A 22,753-nucleotide genomic window follows, 5' to 3' on the forward strand; every position below is an offset into this window, starting at 1 on the left:
ATTATACACAGATAAAATAAAATAAAAACGTAAGGGTTATGTGTTTAATAATAATGATTACGTGTTTAAAAAAATAATACTCTGTTTAATTTCCCATGGGCAGTGGCTATTTTTATTTTTTAATTATTATTATTTTATTATGGAAGTGCCTTCCAGAGAAGTTAGCCTTTCAAAAATATTTGCAGTTACGATTTTGTTATTGTATACGTATTTCAACAGTCCCCGTTTTCACTTGGGATATCTGGTTACCCTAATATAACGGTGACGTGTTTTGTCGATTCATTCCCAAATCCATCAATCCCAGTCCAGGCGGGTTTATCATGTGACGCGATCTGTGTAACTGCTTTAGGACGTTCTCTTATCACATGACGAGGGTGCAGGGGACCTCGTCACATGACACCGAGTGCAGCTATAGTATATTAATCTTCCTGTCTGTATGCACCGGTATGGCGGACGGGGAGAGATCTCCGCTGCTTTCTGATCTCAGCGATGGGGTTGCAGGCGGCGGAATGTTACCAAACGCCCCTCCGTATGGGATCCCCAACAAACCGCAAGGTTAGTGCAGCAGCATGCACGGGAAAGTGTCGATATGCGGGGGATGCAACGCAGGGTTGCAAAACTCACTTACACAATTCATACACACCACTGCAGCCAGGAGAAAGGGGAATCGCCATAGGCGCACATAGCAACATTACTACCCTTTTTATTAACGCTGCTCTTAAAATATGTACGCAGATAACCACCAACCTGATTTGATAGGATTGTCTAGTTTAAGTGTTGTACGTGGCGTTCCGTTTCTCGTGTTAAATTCTTCAGTCCCAAATGTTAAAATATCCACTCCAGTCTTATCTACCTGAGGAAAGTGTACCAATAGGTATTGTTTGCATCGTGCGCTTCCCCCTCGGTCATTTATACTGAAAACGATTTGGCTCCACTTTACAATGAATTGTTTATCATACCGTTACATGTTATGCTCAATTTGCTAGACTCGAGGATAGTCCACGAGGATATCGATGGGATGGTGGAGGCTAAAACATGTTGTCTTTGTGTGTTTATTACTGCTAGACACAGCACGCATTTATTGCGATTTATTTATTTATTTATTTATTTCACCTCTACGTCTCTTACAGAAATTGTTAATTACCTTAATGTTTATGCTGCGGTTCCGACTACATCAACAACACCTGATTTGACTCGCTGTTCTTTGAGCCAACCCGGGTGACATATCCTCCGGTCCGACTGCTGTGTAGCCAATCTTCTCTCTGGGTAGGCAGGGCCTTTTTTTAGGAGGGGAAGGGGGGCTTTCAAAGATAGCAGTGGTGATTGAGAGTAAAAATCTCTACAGTGGACACAGTTTGATATCACTGTATTTTTTTTTTTTTTTTTTTTAACAGCACCAAACAAACTGCGATAGATGATTTACGTTTTAATGACGTTTTATACCCATTTTAAATTGAAATGCACTGTATTGTGTTTTATTACAACCACCATAAAGCAATCCTGAAATGGAAGGCAGATTAATACTTTTGATATATTATAATATGGGACAATGTCAGGAACATATTGAGTGTTAGCACTGGCACAGACAGGTTATGATGTATAATTAGGGCTTCTGTTTTTCGGGTTTTATTAATTGTATTTTTCAGTGCTTATTTTTAGCTATTTTTGAGTTTCATGTGTAAATCTTTTTTTTCTGGGCTTTCGTTTTTGATATACTGTATGAAGTTAGTGTTTTCGGTTGCTTTCCAAAATGCTTGAGCGTTTTTTTTTTGTTTTTTTTCTCTGTTAAAATATGTATAGTAACTGGACAGTACTTGCACACTTAAGTTGTACCTTCTTTTCTTTCTTTGCTGTCTTCCACAACGAAATCCCTGTGGCCGCGGGCACATTCTTCTGGGTTTTTTGTGTGTAGGCATTTTTGTACATTTCGCCACAATTTGTTTTAAATCCTCCGTATTTTAACTAATACAGTTTGAAATCCCCCTAACAAGCCTCCATCCTGATTGTAATCTCGTTTTAAATCTCCAGTAGAAATGTATGAATGTGCTGTCATTCAGTAGGTGGGGCGGGTGTAAAGTATTCAGAACGAATCAATGATAGATGCAAGTCAGGAAGGCGGGACATTGCCTAGCAGCACTGGGAAATGTGTACCATGTGTGTTTTTGTTGTATGTTTTATTTTTAATGAGAATAGGGTTACGTCAACGTGAATTGATTAACCATTTTCACCGTTTTTTCCAGTGTTTATTGGCTATCCACCGATTTCATTTTTTTTGCATCAGGGTTTTTTTTTATTGGGTTTTATCGGTTACAACCAAAAATCAGAAGCCCTATGTATAATACATATGTGAGACTGTACTTAAAATACTGAGTTACATTCTAGTCCCCACACAACAGGAAGCATATTGCCACCCTGGAGAAAGTTATTTTCTTAACCTTAGCCAACATTAAGAGCCACACCAGGACCTGTGGACAAGGTTGGAAATTGATGGAGACAGGTAGGACAGAGTGAAAAGGTACCATGCTGTAGTTGCAGTACTAAGTTGTAGCTTCTGAATAATATGTATTCTTCAAGAAATGATTTGACACAGTTCAGGGATCTCATTGTCAAAGAAATTCCTTTATGACCGTGACATGAATAGAACATTTAGGTAGGCATATTTTTGTAATCTTATATTCTATTTCTCTAAGTACATATCAAGCCACGTTTTTGTTTAATTATTCAATCATTTGTTCCAGCATTATCATAGATAGTACAATACTTCCCCTTTTGATAAGGAGGCTCTTTATACAGCGGGACCAGTTATGAAACACTAGTCGTGGCAACCATTTGCCCCATAATGCCATTGAACTTATACTTTCAATATTGTTACAAGGTGGAACTGTCTCCCTACTGTAGCGTTCTAAGTAGACAGAGGATAGGAAAACTTCAGAGAGCGGTGAGGTTATGGACTGGATTACTTAGCCATGTTGACGATGCTGAATCATTGGGATCCTTCAAGACGAGGTTTTGAGTTAAAGCAGCTACTAGTAACTGCATGAGCTCTGATGGACCATCAGCCCATTATATACGGCATTTCCCTAAAGCTGAGGGAACACAAAACCAATTTGTTTCAGGAGACTAGGTTTCAGGCTGCTGCCTGGCCCACCAGGGGAGACTTGACAAAGTTGTCTCAAACTAGATCTCCTGGAACCAGGTTTCAAGCTACTGTTCCTGAAAAAGTGGCTTTGTGTTACCCTCAACTTTTAACGTAGTTTCATTTGCAGGCGCACAAGATTCTCACAGGAGAACATGCAAGCTCCCACCATGACTAACAAACCCAATTGTGGCTTAGGGAACCGAAACAGAAATGAGAAATTAAACACAACTGGGGCAGGGGCATATCTTCTTCCTAAATGGTGACTGCACTAAAATCATTTTTTTTTAGGAAATGCTCAACGCTGAGCATGTAACCTTAAATTACTGTATGTCATTTTTTTAAAAAAAAACAGGTTGTGAAACCTTTTACATTGTGCTGTTCCTAATGCCTGTACATTACAAGCGCATTGGAAACGGAGGATGTTCATAGGATTGAAGTGTATAAACCTGAGTATTTAATTCCATATACAGTAGTGGACAAATGTATCAGAACACCAAGATTTGTTATTTATATCCAAGAGACTAACACATGCCTTTGCTTCATCTAGAATTGATTTTTTTTTTTCTGGTGTCCCAAAACGTGTGGTATCCCGCTTGCAGCTTGTTCAGAATACCGCCGCTAGAATTCTGACTAAAACCAAAAAAAGTGAACATATTACCCCCGTTTTGGTTTCTTTACACTGGCTCCCTGTGCAGTATAGAATTGATTTTAAGATTTTGGTGTTAACTTTCAAGGACCTGAATGGATTAGCACCTAGCTATTTGCAGGAGTTACTGACCCCGTATCTTCCAAACCACACTCTGAGATCACAGGATGCTGGGCTGCTGGTTACTCCTAGGGTCAACAAAAGCAACACGGGAGGTAGGGCTTTTTTTTGTAGAGCTCCTAAATTATGGAATGCTCTGCCTTCGTTTGTCAGGGAAGCTGGGACCGTTACAGTTTAAGTCAAGACTGAAAACACACTTTTATAAAAATGGCTTTCTTATCTTAGTGGGTTTTAATGTAACTTTAAAATAGCTGATTTTGTATTATGTGTATACTGTTTAAATATGTTATTTAAATGGTCTGACTGTGGCAGTTGTATGTGACATGCTATACAAATGTATTGTGGTGTGTTCTTTTTTTTCTGCTATGTACTGTACAGTGCTTTGCAATACTTTTGTATAAAAAGCACTATATAAATGCAGTAAATATACCCACCTGCATGAAAACCTCTGGGGGTGAGAATTTCAATTTTCGGTCAGTAATCGGTGATTTAGAAACAATAGGAACTCTTGTGTGTAAATATAAGACCACTTTGTGCTTGAATTAGGCATCTCAAACAACTTCTAAAGTCTCATGCATTTTCCCATTTGTGGCTATGTGTTCCTTTTCTGTTACTGTTTAATTAATTGCATGTGTGGCCTGTTTGTCGTCAACTAGACAATAACTAATTTGCCTATTTTGGTCATAAGTCATAAATTGACTGGGCAAAACATTTCTCAACGTTTACTCGGGAGCGTTCGCCAGGAGAAAAAAAAAAAATCTCTTCTTAGGATCGCAGTGTATTCAGATCACGCTCCCTCCTGCAAAAATGCTATCTTTCTGTTCCCACGACACGCCACTCATTTGTCGCCAGCATTGTTGCAGGAGGGAGCATGAATTGGATACACTGGGGTGTTTAGAAGAAAAAAACATTTTCTTCTGGCGAACGTTCCCAGGTAAAAGTTTGAAATAAAACATATTTACCTATATGAACGTTAGAAAAGTTTGGGAACGTATTAGAGCACACCATTCTTCCATACTGGGGGGAACTAATTTAAAAGCACAGAAACTAGCCTTGTGTGAATAAAAAAATAAATAATAAAAAATATCAAAACTATGGGGAATATGTTTTTAAACTGCTGCAATATGGACAACACGGTATACAGCAAAGGTACAGTAATGCATTTCTTACAAACACTGCAGGGCGTTCTGGACTTTAATGTGTCGATTTTTATTGTTGATTATTACCTGTCTGGTGTACCGTTACAAATTTAGTTGGTGAGTGAACCTGTACTTATTAATTCTAGCTTTTGATTAATAAAGTATTCTCCATGCAGTGATTTATTGTTTTCTTGTGAAACTCCTAAATTCTGGAATGCTCCACCTTCTGTCAGGGGAAACTAGGACTCCCAAAAATGTGACTGTTCTATTTCTACAAACCTTTTTTTTTATATAATATAATTTAAAACAAAATTTTTCCATCCAATTTCTGTTCTATCCAATTCAGTATTAGACTGTTTGTTTTTAATTGTTAGTGTGTGTGTGAAGCGCTTTGGGATCCTTGTGATGAAAGGCACTATAGAAATGTGAATTGTTGTTGACCCTGTGTGATGCTCCATTAAGACTGCTTGCTGATTTTGAGCTGCTCTTGTCTTTCAGGGTTCCCAGAGTTCTCCAGCTCACAGCCCTCGGTTCTGCCTGGTGAAGACCCGCCTCCCTACTCCCCTATGACCTCTCCAGAGAGCGGCAGTGCCCCCATGATCAGCTGCCGGGTGTGCCAGTCACTCATCAACGTGGAGGGCAAAATGCACCAGCATGTCGTCAAGTGTGGGGTCTGCAATGAAGCCACGGTGAGTCCTGCTGTTGCAATACACTCTTCGCAGTCAGCAACCAGAAAGAACAGAATGCTTCGGTACTGTCTATAGCCAAAAGTGTAGAGTACAAGTAAGATCACATGCATTATAGACCAAGAGCTCCAGATAAAGTTTGGGGTCATTTTGAGTAATTTACTCTCCAGTTTAGACACGATGAGTAAAATGCAACATTGCCTTGAAGTCCTGAGAACTTTCAAGAGATATTGTACATACTTTAACCTTATGCTGCTGGAGCGCTCTAATTTCAGGACTTCAATCCTGATCACGCGATCCCTCTTCCGGGTTGTCTCACAGCAATAAGAAGTTGTGGGACAATCGGATCAGTCTTTCCGAGCCTTGTCATTGGATAAAGCTACGCACTAGGAACAAAAAAAATTGTATCCTTACATGCCAGCTTCGATGATACACTTCAAAAACGCATACACAGCGTGTATTTTGAAGTGGAAGAGGAGGATGAGAGCAGGCTTGTACTTTTGACAGTACGTACACCACACTACATCACTTTAATTTATTTATTTATATATTTATTTAATTAATTATTTATTTAATTAATTATTTGTTTGTTTGCTAGCTTAAAGTTGTGGCCAAATCTATTGTATCACCTTGTTATCTTTGAATACTGCTTTATGATCACCATATTGTTCATTTTTCTATAGACTTCTGATAGACATTGATTTGCTGTTCGTGGTTCTATTGAATTCTATAGCTTGTATATAAATATGATTCTCTTCATGATGAAAAAATATTGAAAGTTAGGATTACATTATGTTTATATGCCAAAAATGAAATGCGTGTGTTTGTTTGCTTTACAGTGGTGGCCACATTTATTGCAGTAGTCCAATATAGTTTAGTGCTTTGTCGCCATTTATACTATAGTTAGTTTTTCTATATAGTTGTTGTAGTATGTTTTTCTGTAGACTTAAAAAAAAAAAAAAAATGCTATTCGTGGATATATTGAATTCTATAACGTTTGTATATAAATATGATTCTTCTCTTAATGCAAAATTATTGAATAATTTAATAAACTGCTCTTTGTTCTTGTATTTTTATTAATATATGTCAAGGTTAAAAGGTTTTACATATGATTTGGCAATGTACTTTGTGATATTTTGCTTTGTCTGGACTACTTCCATAAAATTGCTGAAGGTGCCTGTAAATGGGGCCATTTTGTCATGCATACCATGGCTCCGAAAAATTCTTGTAGCTCTTCAATGGTAAAATCTGAAAATGTTTTTTTAATTGTTATGATTTTTTTGGGCCGTGGCTTATAGTGAAAAAAAAAACCCTATTCCACAACAAAATACATTATAATTGGAAACAAATAGTGTGAGACAGCAGGGAGGGGGTTAAAGACTCCCTGAAGAAAAGACATGCGCGGAATGCACATTTGTTTAGTTTAATTGTTTTGGTTTATTGTTTAATTTAATTTGTTAATTGTTTTATTATTAATTATCCCCTGCACCTGGTAGCTATTGTTAAATTAAAACCAGGTGCAGGGTATTAAAGGAGAGCAGTTAGTCTGCTCAGGGCTGCTGTGTAGAAGGAGGCAGATGAGGTGCTCTGCTTCCAAGCAGTCTGGAAAAAAAAAAGTAAGCTGTGTATAGTCAGCGCTCAAAAAGCGTAGCGCTGAACCTCCAATTCTTGTGTGTTGGGTGTATTTTTAAAGGGGCAATGAACCCGAGTGGTGCGAGTCTTTTGCACTAGGTAATTCTATTCTGTGGATATATTGTGGTTTAATTTCTGATTTAAGGTTGCCAAAATACAGGCGCTAAGACACAAAATGGTCCTGTTCATGCCCATATATGGTCATTCTGCTTAGACAGTTAAGAGTTAAAGGGTTAACTACAGCCTTACATTTTAACTGTAATGTTACTTTGAACTACTATACAAAAAAACTTGGTATTACAAGTTTTATTACTTGGTATTGACCGCAAACAATATGGCTGTAAAGCAAATAAACACAGAAACGGATTTATTTTTTAATTCCAACGCTGTGCAGCGAAATTGCTATGCGTATTCGCTACGCATTAAATTTAAGCATCGTACGTCATTCATATCTTTTCAGTGTGTAAACACTCTTTACACAGCTTATCTGGAGTGCTGAATAGACCCATTAAAATGCAATCCAAAAGGCTGAAACAAAGTTTGAACCTCTTGTGCGTTGATCATCTGAAGCATGTGTAAAGCTTTGCACCCTTGTCTTTGTTGTTTTCTAGCCCATAAAGAATGCTCCGGCCGGGAAGAAGTACGTGCGCTGTCCGTGCAACTGTCTCCTTATCTGTAAAGTGACGTCACAAAGGATAGCGTGCCCCCGACAGTACTGGTGAGTAACTTGACCTTTTAAAGCCACACCCCCCTATGTAAAGCTGAGGAAACATCAAGTCACTTTGTGGCTTGGAACTTGGTTTCAGGAGACTTGGGCCCTGCACGGCACACCAGGGGAGACTTGGGGTTTGAGACAGCAACGTTGCCTCAAACTAGGTCTCCTGGAACCAGGTTTCAAGCCACTGTTCTTGTTCATGTTCCCTCAGCTTTACAGACACCAGGGCTTTAGTGCTTTGACTTTCCTGTGTGGATTTTACAAGGGACGGGGAAAAATGTAATATTTACTACAGAAGTAGTTTCACCTTTAAGTTCACTACCAGAGGGTATATTTGCAGGAGTTAACTTGCCCATTGCCACAGTTTTATTTTGCCACCTCTAATTCCATTCCACTCCAGGTTTAACAGGTGAAATTATGTAATTATCTACATCAGGGTCTGGATGAAGGTTTAATTGGTTCAATTAAACAATTTAGAACATGGCTGGAACAAAGACCAGGGCTGGGTTGCACCAGATGTGCGTAAGTTTTTACTTAGCTTTGTTAAAGCTTAAGTCTTTACTAAACTTTTGATTTCACACATTACTAACTTTTCACGGGTTGCACCAGCTGTGATCGTTATAACATAAGACTAGTTGTTTAAAATGTATGCATACCTTGTGGGAGGTGTAAGCTGTTTGTAGAATCAAAATACAACATGACGCAGCAGCTTGTGCTGCATGAGTTTCTCTTTTGAAGATGATTTTGTTCACAGTTTTCATCGCCCGCGAATCCTGCGAGACCGCATACTTCCTTGATACTTATAGGACGTCCTATTGGATTCTAAAGTTTCTTATAGGATTTAATAGGATAAAGAATTCTTACAGGAATAATTTTAAAGTTCCTGTATGAATTATTTCAATTTCTGAAGGATTCCTATAAAATTTCCTATAGGATTTTTTCACCAGGGTTATATATTTTAATATATAATTAAATATTTATATTTATTATCCGTACAAGGTACACAGTATTTGAGACAGTTTAGGTTTTTATGAATAGAAAATGCCTGAGACCTAGAACATTAATTAGCGTTATTAAAGTTCTACTGTATTGATCAATAATTTATAAACTTCCTAAAACTTTGTTTTTAAATTTCAATATTTTATACTGTGTATGTATGAAAATATAATGACATACCTGTGATTCCCAGTACAAAATGTTCTTGAATTGGCTGGCTTCTGTTTTGTGAGCTTGTCTGCCAGATGTGACAAGGAGTGACGTGGAGACACTAGGAGGAGCCACGGGAATGTGTTTTTATTTATTTTTTTAATAATAAAACACATTTTTATATATATATATATATATATATATATATATATATATATATATATATAGCTTGATTTTTATAAATAACACCTGGAAGTGTGAAGGTTTAAGATACGAAGTACGAACAAAAAAGTTTGCCATCTCAGCATCCCGTTTTCACGAAAAGGCGCCGATTTTAATTTGAATCAATTAATCTCTAAAACTTCACATTCCCATGAAGTTTATTTTCAGTACTTTTTTTAAAGGTCCTGTCCAAACGTGTTTCTTCAGTGGGAGTTTCGATCTGTATCACTGACCAAGCCCTCTGAAATATCCTTGCTTCTAATTGGCTACCGAGCAGCAATGACATCACCGACTTAGTGTCTTCGTGATAAACTAGCAAAGTTTAGTGACTTGCTTAGGGTCACACAATGAGTCACTGGCTGAGGTGGGAGTTGAACCGGGGACCTCCTGGTTACAAGCCCTTTTCTTTAACCACTGGACACATGGCGTTTATGCATGGTTAATTCACTGAAAGTTAAATTTCTTCACTATATGTGCATTCTAGAGAGGGAGTTACGTTATTGTGTATTTTAGTCAGACATGTGTTGTGTCCTGTGTCGTTGTTGCAAATACAGTTATTTGTGAGACAAGTGCAGTGCTGTTCCGGGTTTGTGTTGGCCTCTGGTGACAGCTCCAGAACGTGTTAGGCATCTAATGATAACAAGAAACAGTTAGACTAAACAAACAAACACTCGCAATATGGATACACAAAGCACAGTTCCTTCCAGGTTATTTTCCATAAACCAAAACGATGGAACAGATTACGTCACTTCGACCCCTGCTTATACTGTCACTCATGACCCCTTGGTAAACAATTGCAGGTGCTCCTCCAATCCCCGGCTGCCACATAATTTCCCTTCCGGGTCGATGAGTTCATGTACTGAAGCTCCGCCCCTTTTCTAAATGACCGACTTCCTTTTAACCCTAGGAACGAAGTGTCAGGCCAAGCAGTCCAGGGTACTCTGTTCTCGTTACTTGGCGCCCTCACAGGTGGGGGGGGTGGGGAGGATTTACCACCAAGAATCACTGTCTTTCTGTCACACGCTCATATTGTGTGTCCCCCGAGACCCGTGTTATATCGAGGGGGCACTGTCGTAAAGGTAAAGGAAAAAAAAATTATTTGGAATTAAATTCCAACAGTGAAAGTGGAAATTGCTAACCTATGTTGTAGTTGGAAGTTGTCTCCCAAAACTGTTCATCCAGAGAACAGTGATATTAGGGATGCTGGGCCTCCTAGATTAAACATTGTTTTTGTTCTCTTCCTGCAGTAAACGAGTAATAAACCTGGGTCCTGTTCACCCCGATCCAGCCAGCCCAGAACCACAGCCCGTGGGAGCGAGGGTGACCTGCGGGCACTGCAGAAACACCTTCCTGGTACGCACTGCCCGCTTACCTTTCTTTTTAAATGGTTTTCAGTTCTGCCGGAACTTCTTGGATTGAGGGCAACAAAAAATGGGTGAACTAACATAGAATTATGTGACCGAGTGATACAGGGTATATACAGCTATGGCCAAAAGTTTTGCTTAGAATTTTGGGATTGAGACAATATGCAGTAAATACAATAAAACAGTCAAAAAATACTTTTTTAAACAGTTTAGTGGCAATAGGGTCTGAAGCACATGTATTATTATTATTATTTATTTCTTAGCAGACGCCCTTATCCAGGGCGACTTACAATTGTTACAAGATATCACATTATTTTTTACATACAATTACCCATTTATACAGTTGGGTTTTTACTGGAGCAATCTAGGTAAAGTACCTTGCTCAAGTGTACAGCAGCAGTGTCCCCCAGCTGGGATTGAACCCACAACCCTCCGGTCAAGAGTCCAGAGCCCTAACCACTACTCCACACTGCTGCCAAAAAACATGTAGTGGATTTTGTCTTAATAACTAGGTCGGTTAATTCTGGCTGGTTAATCAAGGAAAAAGATGCAAAGGTTTGGTCTTATGTAGCAGGGCCTAAAGAAGTAGTTTTGTTAGTGTTGTAAGATGACTTCTCTAAATTGAATGTACCATCTGAAATCTGATTTCTTACATCAATGATTTTCTTGTTAAGTGATTCATAAAATCTGGTAAAAAGGTGCATATGGAGGGCTCCTTCGATTTGTTTGTTTAGTTGTTTAAAAAAAAAATCGAGGATTATCTTTATTTGTTTCTATAAGGGCTGAGTAGCAGGCTGATCTAGCGGAGCACAGTGCAGCCTTATAATTAAACAGGTGAAATAAAAGACCTGTAGTTTGGTGTTTTTTCCATTTACGTTCAAGTAGTGTTCCGCGGTATATCGATACCTACGGTATATCATGATTCCAAAATCCTAGGATACCTAATATCGGGGTAAAATAAAAATATCAAAGTATCACGATTTTTCAGTCCAAGGTAGGGTGTGTTTTTTTTTTTTTAATTTTTTTTTTTTAAGCTTGTAATTGTGTGCTTTAAAATCAATATGAATTAAGCTTACTCATTTCTGCTTGGCGGAAGTGACCAACTACCCTCCATGTTGTGGGAAAATTAAATTACTGCAGCAGTAATGGCGAATGCCGGAGAAAGAAGCTTGATGTGGAGCTGTTTTGGATTTCAGCCAGATGACAACGGCAGTCTGGTTGAAGGCGGACAGCCAAAATGTCGAAAAACGAGAGAGGAAACACCATTCTTGAAACATCTTTCAGATCGCCACCCCAATCTCTTTGCTGAAGTTTACTTTTTTCTTTGACTAGTTTCTTCAGTTGTTTTAGTTTAAGTAAGTGAATCCTCAGTGTGTATTATTTGCATAAAAAAAAGCAAAGCATCTAGGGTTGCCACCTGTCCGGGTTTGACCCGGACAGTCCAGGAATTGGCATCTGTTTCCGGGTGGCAGGAATTAACAAACCTGTACGCTCTAATGTCCGGTTTTAAGTGAAACGCATAAGAAACACCAACCTTCCTTTTAATATTTTCTTTGACATACCGTATAACGGGACATTTTGGAATTTATTTTGGCTTTATTGGCGGTTTGGGATTGGATTGCCAATAATACTTCCACCAATCACAGTATGGCATACAGTGTGCGATCCCGCCCTCTGACAGACTGGTGGTATGCAGTACAAGTTAAAGAAGCACGTGCTGGTCAGGGGAAAAAATGTGTCGGATGTCAAAGTGAATATGAGAAAGGCAGTGAGTGATGAAGCCAGTTTGCTTATACAAATTAAAAGCAGAACGGACATTGCCATCAATGGATTTAGGAAATCTGGAATTTATGATGCGATCAGGAGCTCCGAGGCTGTGTAAACTGCAGCTGCTACTGTGGTATCTTTAGGACTGTGTTTTCTTTTTTGTTTTTGTTTTTTTGTGTTAAGGGGTTAATTAGCAGCCAAAAATTGTTTATGCCAGATTTATTAGAAAGTCTGTATCAATGGTGCAAATGTGCTTTGGATTGTTATTGTCGATACATACAGATACTACTGTCCATCGTGCTGGTATCGCAAAGTCCCGAAACAATATGCTAAAATAAATTAGTTCTGCACCGTATAAAAAAAAAGCTTTGCAAGTCCAGTGCTTGCTAGTCTACTAACCAGTTTTAAATCCTAATGTGTTTTAGTTTTGGCTTTATTGTTAAAGTTTTCACACGTGCAGTACTTTCCTTCAGTTACTAAATGATACTGTGATCTTTCCACTGTGTTATGTTAGTGAACCATAGCTAAGTTTTATAACCGAGTTAGCAAATGCCTAACGTTAAAGTATACTGCAGTTGGTAATTCTTTCCAATTATTGGTATCTTAAAATTGAAGGGCCGTGTAACAACGGTAAATATTGTAACTCATTTTTATCTGCTGAACTAATTTTATGAAATTATTTGGAAGTGATGATTTTCAAAATATCTAACACTATAAAATTGTAACATGAAAGTAAGGTTTTTAAAATTAAGGAATACAGCGTTTGTGTGTATTCCCTAATGTAACACATTACTGTGTTCATTTAAAAAAGAAAAAAAGTTTTACAGTGTACATTAATTAGGCTAGTCTAGTTTAGCATTTATACTCTCTTATTTTACTTACTAAAAGATTTGAGCAGTATAGATTCATGGAGGTATTATGTTGTATGTGACTGAGAACATAAGAAATGTTACAAACGAGAGGAGATCCATTTGGCCCGTCTTGCTCATTTGGTTGTTTATTGATGAAAGCAAGAACCTCATCAAGCCATTTCTTGCAGTACCGTGTGAATCAGATTCCACAACAGCTTCATGTTTTCATTCCTTGCTCACATTCTTAGGGCACTTCTACGATACCCCTGTATGTAAAACACCTGGCCTAGTTATAAAAAGTGCTTCAAGGAAAGTATTTCTGTGTTATTTTGTTTTGTATATACTGAGCATCAAAAGAAACGTATTACTCATACTTGGATAATATTCACTAGTTGTGATCGAAAAATGACAAACTCTGTTTTAGAGCAGGTGCAGTGACTTTTTATTGTGCTGATTAACAACTGACATCACGAAGATGCTGCCAAATGATCTGTCGATCTTGGGCAGGTGTTGTGACTCTTGGTCGCCCAGTTGGTGGCCTGTCATTGACAGAATGTGTCTGGTTATACTGTCTCGCCAGGTTTGAAATTGCTGGCTGTGAGCACCCAAGACGGTGAGCCACAGGACGCTGCCCTAGTCCAGCCTCCAACATGCCGATCGCACGAAGGCGCTGCTCTCTGGACAGACGTGGCATATTGTTTTTTTTTTCTGTGATTTTTCTTTATTGCTTTTATTCAAGCTTACAATTCAACAGCTGAAATCACTCCGTATACAGTGTCCAATCAACTGTCTCTCTAATTTGGTGATTTACGTGGATATGCTTCAGTGATAGTCACTCAAAGGTGTCATGGTCAAGGATGAATGAACGAGTGATTAAAAAGAAACCAAGAACATTTAGTCAATGCCCAGCATTTATATATCTTATTTTTTTCAAAAATAAATGTGTTATAATAGTGTTAAGTTTCTTTTGATGCTCCGTGAGATTCCTTGTAATTGGAGTATTTGAAGCTAAGTGTTGCGCTTTCTTACCAGTTTTATTTGAATTTTATTGTCTGTGGCAATGGCCTTTTGAATACACTGGAACTGGAAAGATTTAAACAGGAAGCATTCTACCATGCTTTAGCATTATTAACTGTGTATTAGCCTCTTGCACTTTGAACTTAAAAAAAAAATAAATTAATTAATTGGCAGCCATTTGACGTGTAATGGACATAAGATCCAAAGTATTGTGTCGAGTATCATGATACTGTGCATGGCGTTGTATCGATGCTCCCTGAATGAGGGATCGCAGAACACTACGTTCTAGTTTACGATCAGTTTGTTTTTAAGTATGCGTGTTGTATCATTAAACCATGGTGAAAATCTTTGAAAAAACACTGATAGGTGCAACTGTATCTAAGATATTACAGAGGGTGGTGTTATCTACCACTGATCCTGATTGAGGAAGAGTTGGACATTACTTCCAAGAATTTATCAATTTGTTTACAGTGTGGTGGAAATTTTATTGGGCTTGGTATTAATAATTAAAAATGTACCGGAAGCCATAATAGTAGTGGCAAACTGTCACATTACAGTATATGGAAAACTACAAAGCGCTGTGTTATTCAATATATTAACGTAACATTATTCAGCAGGTTTCATTCGACTTTATTTAGCAAAAATAGTTAATTCTCCAGGGTGATGCAAAACTTTTGGCCAGAGCTGTATGTTGGTGTGACGTTAACTGGAGCTCTATGTCCTGTCTAAAGGCTTTACAGTGTTTTAAATGTAGAGGTGACGGCTTTTCTGTTGTGGAGTTATAACAGAACGATTGATCTCCATAGAAAGCAATGGGACAGCAGTGTCTGCTCCTTGTGTAATTTCAGATAAGGATCACATTCATTATTTTAAATAGACCCAGTGCTCCAGATGTGGTGCTCAATTATGGTCACCACACCAAAACAACGTTGTGACCCAGAAGAGAGACCAACGAAGGGCAAGAGCTATGAAGACAAAACCCATTTAGCCTAGAACAAAGAATAGGGGAGCTTTTAAAAATCCTTGAAGTTGACCGTTAACCCTAACCAATAGTTTAAAAAGTAGCGGGATTTTGAAAAATATAGCTTTCCACGTCCCCACGTGTTGCTACAACTGTTTAAATTACCTGTAATTTTATTTTCATTAACATCCTGACAACTTTTTACATTATAACTTTAAAGTCTGTTTCAAAGCTCTTTTCAAAATGTCCGCTCTAGTGCACTGATAGTATTAGGATTATTGCCCACGTTGTGAAAACCGGTAACATAGCAATAACCATCCATGATATGGTACGGAACAGAAAAGCCAGAGCACTTGTTATGTTTTTTTCCTGCAGTGAGTTAGAGAACAGATCTCAAACCCCGTTGCACTGGAGCGGCCATTTTGAAAACGGCTTTGAAAAAGAGTTTAAAGTTGTCAGGATGTTAATAATGAAAAGAAAAAATACAGGTACGTTATTTAAACAATTGTAGCAACACGTGAGGAAGTGTAAAGGTCTGATTACACTGGGAGTGGTAACAGAAAGCGGTAAACTGCGGCAAAAAATATAGAATTGGAGCGCGGAATGGAAAAGCGGCACAGCGGAAAACCGCACGCAATAGAAACCAGAGCGATGTACATGTTTGATGGCAAAAACTTATTTTCGAGGTGCAAAAATGCTCTCGACTGTATGATACGTATGATAATAGTCACTGGAGAATGCTACACAGGTGAAACACTGCATGTGTTTTTTTTTTTTTTGTTTGTTTTTTTTTAAATCGACACATGCACAAATATACATTTAACCTTTATTTCATGACATCCTTCATCAAACTAATTTTTTCTCAAGATTAGCATGTGATAATAAACGTACGTATACCGCAAGGTTTTCCCTGCCAGTGTAGTATGAAAATCTGCACGGCTTACCGCTCTCACTGTAATCAGACCTTAACACTTTATTTTTTGGAATCCCGCTACTTAAGGTCTCCACTCAACAGAAGCGATGCGATTTGTCCCATGATAAAATGATACTTTCACTGCGACAGGTGCGCATGATGTGATAGGTGACTCTTCTCTAATTGTATCATCAGCTGGGAAAAAAATAACACGTGATAGTCCTGTTATACAGCTAATAAAAATGTAGAATACATAACTTTCCAGAATACTTATTTCATTAAAGGTAAACAAATCATACACATCCGCTATATCCAGTTCCCTGGAAATGGACTGCCAGATGTTCTTCCTCATTGCTGTGTCTTTATAATGTGTCCTTTTATGGTACAGCTCAAGGTATTTTGATACTGGAAGAATTGTTTTCTTCCGCAATTGTGTACTGAAGGCATGCAAGGGAAGCTGTACTTCATTGGTCGTAAAAATAGACACCAGTCCTATTTTAAATCGTATCGCTTCAGTGTCGCCCATCTCAGGCGGTGTGAACGGCTCGTGTCAAACACATGTTTAACTTTTTTACTCTAGAAGCGCAGCAGAGAAACCAGGACCAAACCACAAAACATGTCAACTGTACCTGAATTATTTGTAATTATTTGTAGCTGGTAACAAGTTACATTTTTTCAAAAAGTTATAATTTATTGTAAGTAGTTACAATTGTGTTCTCTTATTGTGCAATGAGGATTGATCAATTTAACAGATCGTTGTCTGCATTTTTTTTTGTTGAATCACTGATTTATAGACCTACATAAAAAATGTTCTTGCTTTTTGTTTCTTTCAGTGGACAGAATTCACGGACAGGACATTAGCACGCTGCCCCCACTGCAGAAAAGTGTAAGTGATATTAACTATCAGATCTCGTAAAGCTATGATTATTTACTTGTGATATTTATTGCAAAGTCAAGGGGGACACTATTCCCTCTTTAACAGAAACACGAGCAGCCATATAGACTATACAATAAGGTATATTTCTTTCCTGAAAAAGCAGTAAAGTTTATATTATGGAATAGATTAAAAAGTATGTCGCTTGTGCCACATCTTGTTTTCCGACCCCAAAGTCCTTTGCAGGTCCGCGGTTGTAGAGCAGTGGTTAACAAATACAACTGCCTGATACTCGATAATTCACACAAATACCATTTAACTGCAAATGCTTTCGAAAATATGCATAGAAATAACACCACCACCACCACTTTACATGGGGGTAGCCTTATACTGCAGGTAGTGTGTGTGTGTGTGTTTTTTTCTTTGCAAGTAAATAATTAATGTGTTTTAGACTTTTAATTGTTGTATTTATTTGTTATTTAAAAAAAAAAACAATTCCTTTTTTAATGGTTTTATTCAATTCCGTATTAGATTGTTTTGTGTGTGTGCAGTGCTGTGGGATCCTTGTGATGAAAGGCGCTCTAGAAATTTGAGTTGTTGCTGCTGCTGTTGTAAACCAGTTTTGCAGTTAGCTTCTGGATAGATAGTTACATTTGTGGTGTGCATCTCTTTGTAAATGTACTTGTTTGTAGCTTTAATGATCTCGTTTGCTGTGTTGCAGGTCCTCGATTGGGAGACGATACCCTCGTAAGAGATGCCTGTGGTGCTTCTTGTTGGGTCTCCTGTTTGCCATCACTGCTGGTGGACTTGTAGTAAGTTAACTGTCTTTCTTTCCTGTGTGTGTGTGTGTGTGTGTGTGTGTGTGTGTGTGTGTGTATATGTATATATATACCTGTATGAGTCAGCACTCACATATCCGACCCAATAACATTTTGTCTTCAGTGACGGTTAAACGAGTGTGTCGCATATCTGATTACACTATGTAACACAATTTTTGTTCCTGGGTAGTAAGTGTTATTTCCTAATTGCTTATGCCTCAAAAGTATAGAAAATGGCAAATATTCCCCACAAACTTTTGCTTTTGTGACCAGGACAGTGATATTTTGAAATTTACCTATTTCCAATGAGAAAACGGGCGAATTTGTGTCTTTTTGTTCACATAAAGTCAGAAAAAAACAACATATGAATCCAAATTAACATGTGTTTATACTAAAGTAATACAAAAATGACTACAAAAGATTTAGAAGTGAGTAGTTTTTCGAGATTTACGATTATACTGTAAATCACTTTCACGAATCAGCCCCCAAATGTAGTCTCCCATCATGTTCTCGTTATACTGTCCTTGGTAGCGGCGTTCAAAGTCCAGTATATCCTGGTGGAAGCGCTCACCTTGCTCCTCCGAGTACGCTCCCATGTTCTCCTTGAATTTATCAAGATGAGCATCAAGGATATGGACTTTGAGGGACATCCGACAGCCCATTGTGCCGTAGTTCTTCACCAGAGTCTCAACCAGCTCCACATAGTTTTCGGCCTTGTGATTGCCCAGGAAGCCCTGAACCACTGCGACAAAGCTGTTCCAAGCCGCTTTCTCCTTACAAGTGAGCTTCTTGGGGAATTCATTGCACTCCAGGATCTTCTTTATCTGTGGTCCGACGAAGACACCGGCTTTGACCTTTGCCTCAGACAGCTTAGGGAAGAAGTCTTGAAGGTACTTGAAGGCTGCCGACTCCTTATCTAGAGCTCTGACAAATTGTTTCATAAGGCCCAATTTGATGTGCAGTGGTGTGGCCAGTCCTGCCTGTGGTAGTGCGCCTTGGTGTCCCTGCTGTCCCAAAGGCAAAGATAGCAGGGAAACTTAGTAAAACCGCCTTGGAGACCCATCAGGAATGCCACCATTTTGAAGTCTCAAAATGCGTCTGCCGGATGCTTGCAGCCTCTTGATGCCATCTCAGAAAAATGCAGATATGTATCCACTTAGGCAGCTGGAACTAAACTGAACTGGTGGTCTTAAGGCCCCTGTATTTATACTACTATTTATATTACTAGAAAGTTCTAGAAGTTACTCCAAGTTTACTCAGCACTGAATCTATCTGGAATGTTCTGGAAAATAGGTAAATTTCAAAATATCACTGTCCTGGTCACAAAAGCAAAGTTTGTGGGTAATAATAGCCATTTTCTATACTTTTGAGGCATAAGCAATTAGGAAATAACACTTACTACCCAGGAACAAAAAAACAAAAACAAATTTGTTACACGGTGTTATTTCATTTTGGCTCGTTCCAACCCTTGTCCATTTTTCAGGGAACACAAAACAATACAGTGGGTAAGGGCGTCTGCTAAGTAATAAATAACAATATCAAAAATACATATCTGAAAAGACAGTTTTAAAATAAGTAGGCTTCCATTTAGACTGTAATGTATTGGTTTTGTTGATACAGTACTGTATCATAAGTATTTTAATTCAAAACCAATATGATTTGGAAAATATCACTTGCAAAAAGACGACATGTGGATTGTAATACAGTACATACTGCTACAATAAGTATCAGATTTAAAAGTATGTAAAATTCCCTATTTACAACCCAACAGCAAAATGAATTAAAAATGTTACCCATGCACAGAACTGCATACAACGTAAAAGGTAATGCAATATAGCAAAAAAAAAAACGCAGTTTCCAGAATTAAAACAGTATCCAAAAGTGCAGAATAAAGTGCTCGATAAGGCCCTAATGTCACAGTTCACTTGCAAATGAAAATGCACAAAAGCAACTAAAGAGCACAGATTTAAAAAAAATACATTACAGTATCTAAAACTGTTTAATGATTAACTGTTAATTACCGTAGCTTGTATCTTCACTTTGTTTTGGTTGCATTTTTCATCAGTTGAAAACGGAGGAAGTGCTGTGTAACTAACTCACTATTTACAGAAAAAAAAAACACAAAAAAACCTGTAAAATATAAAACAAAATAGAGAAATACAACAGATATAATTAGATAAAATATAAAGAAATTGCCACTGTCATGCATATTCATGAGCAGTTAGATTTATTGTCTGTATCTATTTAATTAATAGCAACTGCCTCAGACTGATTTGGCATGCAGAGAAAAAAAACACGGGCTGCGACGGATATACAGATAAATAGTAACATTGAAGAGATGGGTTTTGTATCAGAACACCTGTGATGGAGTCGGAAATCATGTGTGATGGGTAAGTGCATTCATTTGTTACATGTATATAATGGGGATTGATTTTATTCTTAATACAAGGGCGGTAAAACGCGACTGACATGTATCTGGGTAACGCATATCCGAGTGCTGACTGTATTTGAAACTGTCAAGTGGAAATGACCGAGTGTATGAAAGATGAGTTCAAGACATGTTTTCGACAGATGTATTGCAGTATATCAAGTCTCACGCCCTGTGTTCTTTGTTCTCAGGCTGGCACGTGGAAGCCTGCTCAACAGTATGGTGGAATCTACGCGTCCTGGGCCGTGGTCATTCTACTGACGGTCATCTGCATGGGCCGAGCCTGCTACTGGGCCTGTATGAGGGTCAGCCAGCCAGTGCAGAACTTCGCATAAAAAAAGCAGCACGTTTCTCAGGAGGGGGAGGAGGAGGGGGGGGGGAGGGGGAACAGGAACAGGAACAGAACGAGGCACAGAAGAGAAAGCCTTTTCGTGAGGTGGTCGGGGGGGCTAAGGTCATTCCAAACCCTTTACTCTTGGCATTGGGTATACGTAGGGCTTCTGATTTTGTGTTATACTCTGACTTTTTTATGCTCTACTTTTATGAATGAGAAACTTGTTCATAGTAAAATTGATTTAATATTGGGTTTCTTCTGTGAAACCACTAAACAGGCTTTTAAATCGTAAGTCTTTAATTTTTCATTTACAAGCGTAACGTACCGTAAAAATCGTTGTATTGGTCGCACTGACGTAAAAGTCGCTCCCCCCTTTTGGAGATCTTCCAGTGCAGGTTTTTGTTCCATCTGTGCTCAACGTACTCTCTTCAAACTGTAAAACCTTCCGGTTTTGTTAAATAATGAACCTGTTAAGCCTGGAGTGTCAGGGTCTCCAAGACTAGAACTTGAGGTTGGCGCCATCTAGTGGATTTGTTAGAAATGTGTACGACTGTAGTGTCTGACCTGTTGTCAGTCTAAAAAGCAAACGGATGCCCCTCCTAATCGCTAATAATCACACGAGTTACCCCAAAAAATAAGATTACCAAACTTGAATGAACTGTATTTAATATAGTGCACTTGCTTTTCCAAATATTCAAATGATGAGTCACACACATGTTAAACTAATTTTCCAAAACTGTTTTTTTTTTTTTTTTTTTTTTTTTTTTTTTTTTTTAAAAACAGTTCTGGCACGTATTGCTAATGCTTTGATACACAGAAATCAGGACCAGAGGACACACTTTCAAATTAAGTGGAGACTTAGGACAGAGCGAGTGAAGAAGACACTTCTACACACAGAGAGGGGTGAGGGGATGGAATAAGAGACTGTGTGGTCCAGTGGTTAAAGAAACGGGCTTGTAACCAAGAGGTCCCTGGTTCAAATCCCACCTCAGACACTGACTCATTGTGTGACCCTGAACAAGTCACTTAACCTCCTTGTGCTCTGTCTTTCAGATGAGACGTAATTGTAAGTGACTCTGCAGCTGATGCATAGTTCACACACCCTAGTCTCTGTAAGTCGCCTTGGATAAAGGTGTCTGCTAAATAAATTAATAACATAGCTTAGTTATGTTGAGGCAGAATCACTTGACAAAGTTCTGAGATCAGTCAGCTTCTAGGAATCTCCTTCGTAAATGTTCTTATGGTCCAATATATATATGGTTACGCTGTTACAGTTACTGTTTCACATTTCAAACTTAACCCGTGGCAAAGCGAGCTTGTTCAAAATTGTTCCCTTTATTTGTTTAAACTGACATTTATTGTTTTCTTTTGCACTTTTGTTTATTTCCGTATTACATGTTCTGTGTTCAGATGTTTCAACATCTAATGTTATGTTTGCACTATTAATTTTAATTTGCAGCCAGCACTAGGGAAACAATAGAACCATGACTTGAGGGCATTATACACACAATCATGGCTAGAGGGCATTACTTCAAGCAATAGAGGGCATTGCCAAGTGGCAGTTGATAGTTGAAACGAAAAGCTACCATACAGACAAGGTTAACATGAAGGTAATGCCCAATAAACAGTTGTATTGCATTTGAAACTGGTAAACCATGGCTTTTTTTTTTTTTTTTTTTTTGCTTTCCTTCCTTTTTACAATTTTATAAGCTAGATGTTGTATATTGAAAGTTCTGCAGTGAGTAGTGTCCTGCAATGCAGCTTCCTGATTTTAGTGAATAAAAGTGCTCAGGTTTTGAATATGTCAGGTAGTTGATTTGCAAAGCATGACTCCCAAGCTGTGCCGAGGTCAGACTGTTAAAAATTGTAATCATTATTTTGTCTTTTCTGGTATGCTCATCGGTGCACATTGAAAAAGTCTAGCGTTACTTCCCCGCAGTAGAGGAGAATGGTGTGCTAACAAGAGACAAGCCTTGATGGG

General features: G+C 38.3%; 1 protein-coding gene across 2 annotated transcripts; it reads left to right on the top strand.

Annotated features, from left to right (window-relative positions):
* The first annotated feature begins 369 nt into the window (after window positions 1–369).
* LOC117398263 (type 1 phosphatidylinositol 4,5-bisphosphate 4-phosphatase-like) lies at window positions 370–21,518 on the top strand. 2 transcript variants are annotated; one of them, XM_033997219.3, is made up of 7 exons: window positions 370–555; window positions 5,543–5,733; window positions 7,974–8,080; window positions 10,693–10,798; window positions 17,152–17,204; window positions 17,914–18,004; window positions 20,630–21,518. In XM_033997219.3, exons 1-7 carry the CDS (start codon window positions 447–449, stop codon window positions 20,771–20,773), a joined length of 801 nt encoding a protein of 266 aa, XP_033853110.1. In that variant the 5' UTR covers window positions 370–446; the 3' UTR covers window positions 20,774–21,518. The 2 variants fall into 2 exon arrangements, with proteins under 2 accessions (XP_033853110.1, XP_058872888.1); XM_059016905.1 differs by lacking the exon at window positions 370–555 and adding an exon at window positions 1,729–2,497.
* Window positions 21,519–22,753: the final 1,235 nt, after the last annotated feature.

This window comes from Acipenser ruthenus, chromosome 54 (genome assembly GCF_902713425.1).
Source record: "Acipenser ruthenus chromosome 54, fAciRut3.2 maternal haplotype, whole genome shotgun sequence".
NCBI lineage: Eukaryota > Metazoa > Chordata > Actinopteri > Acipenseriformes > Acipenseridae > Acipenser > Acipenser ruthenus.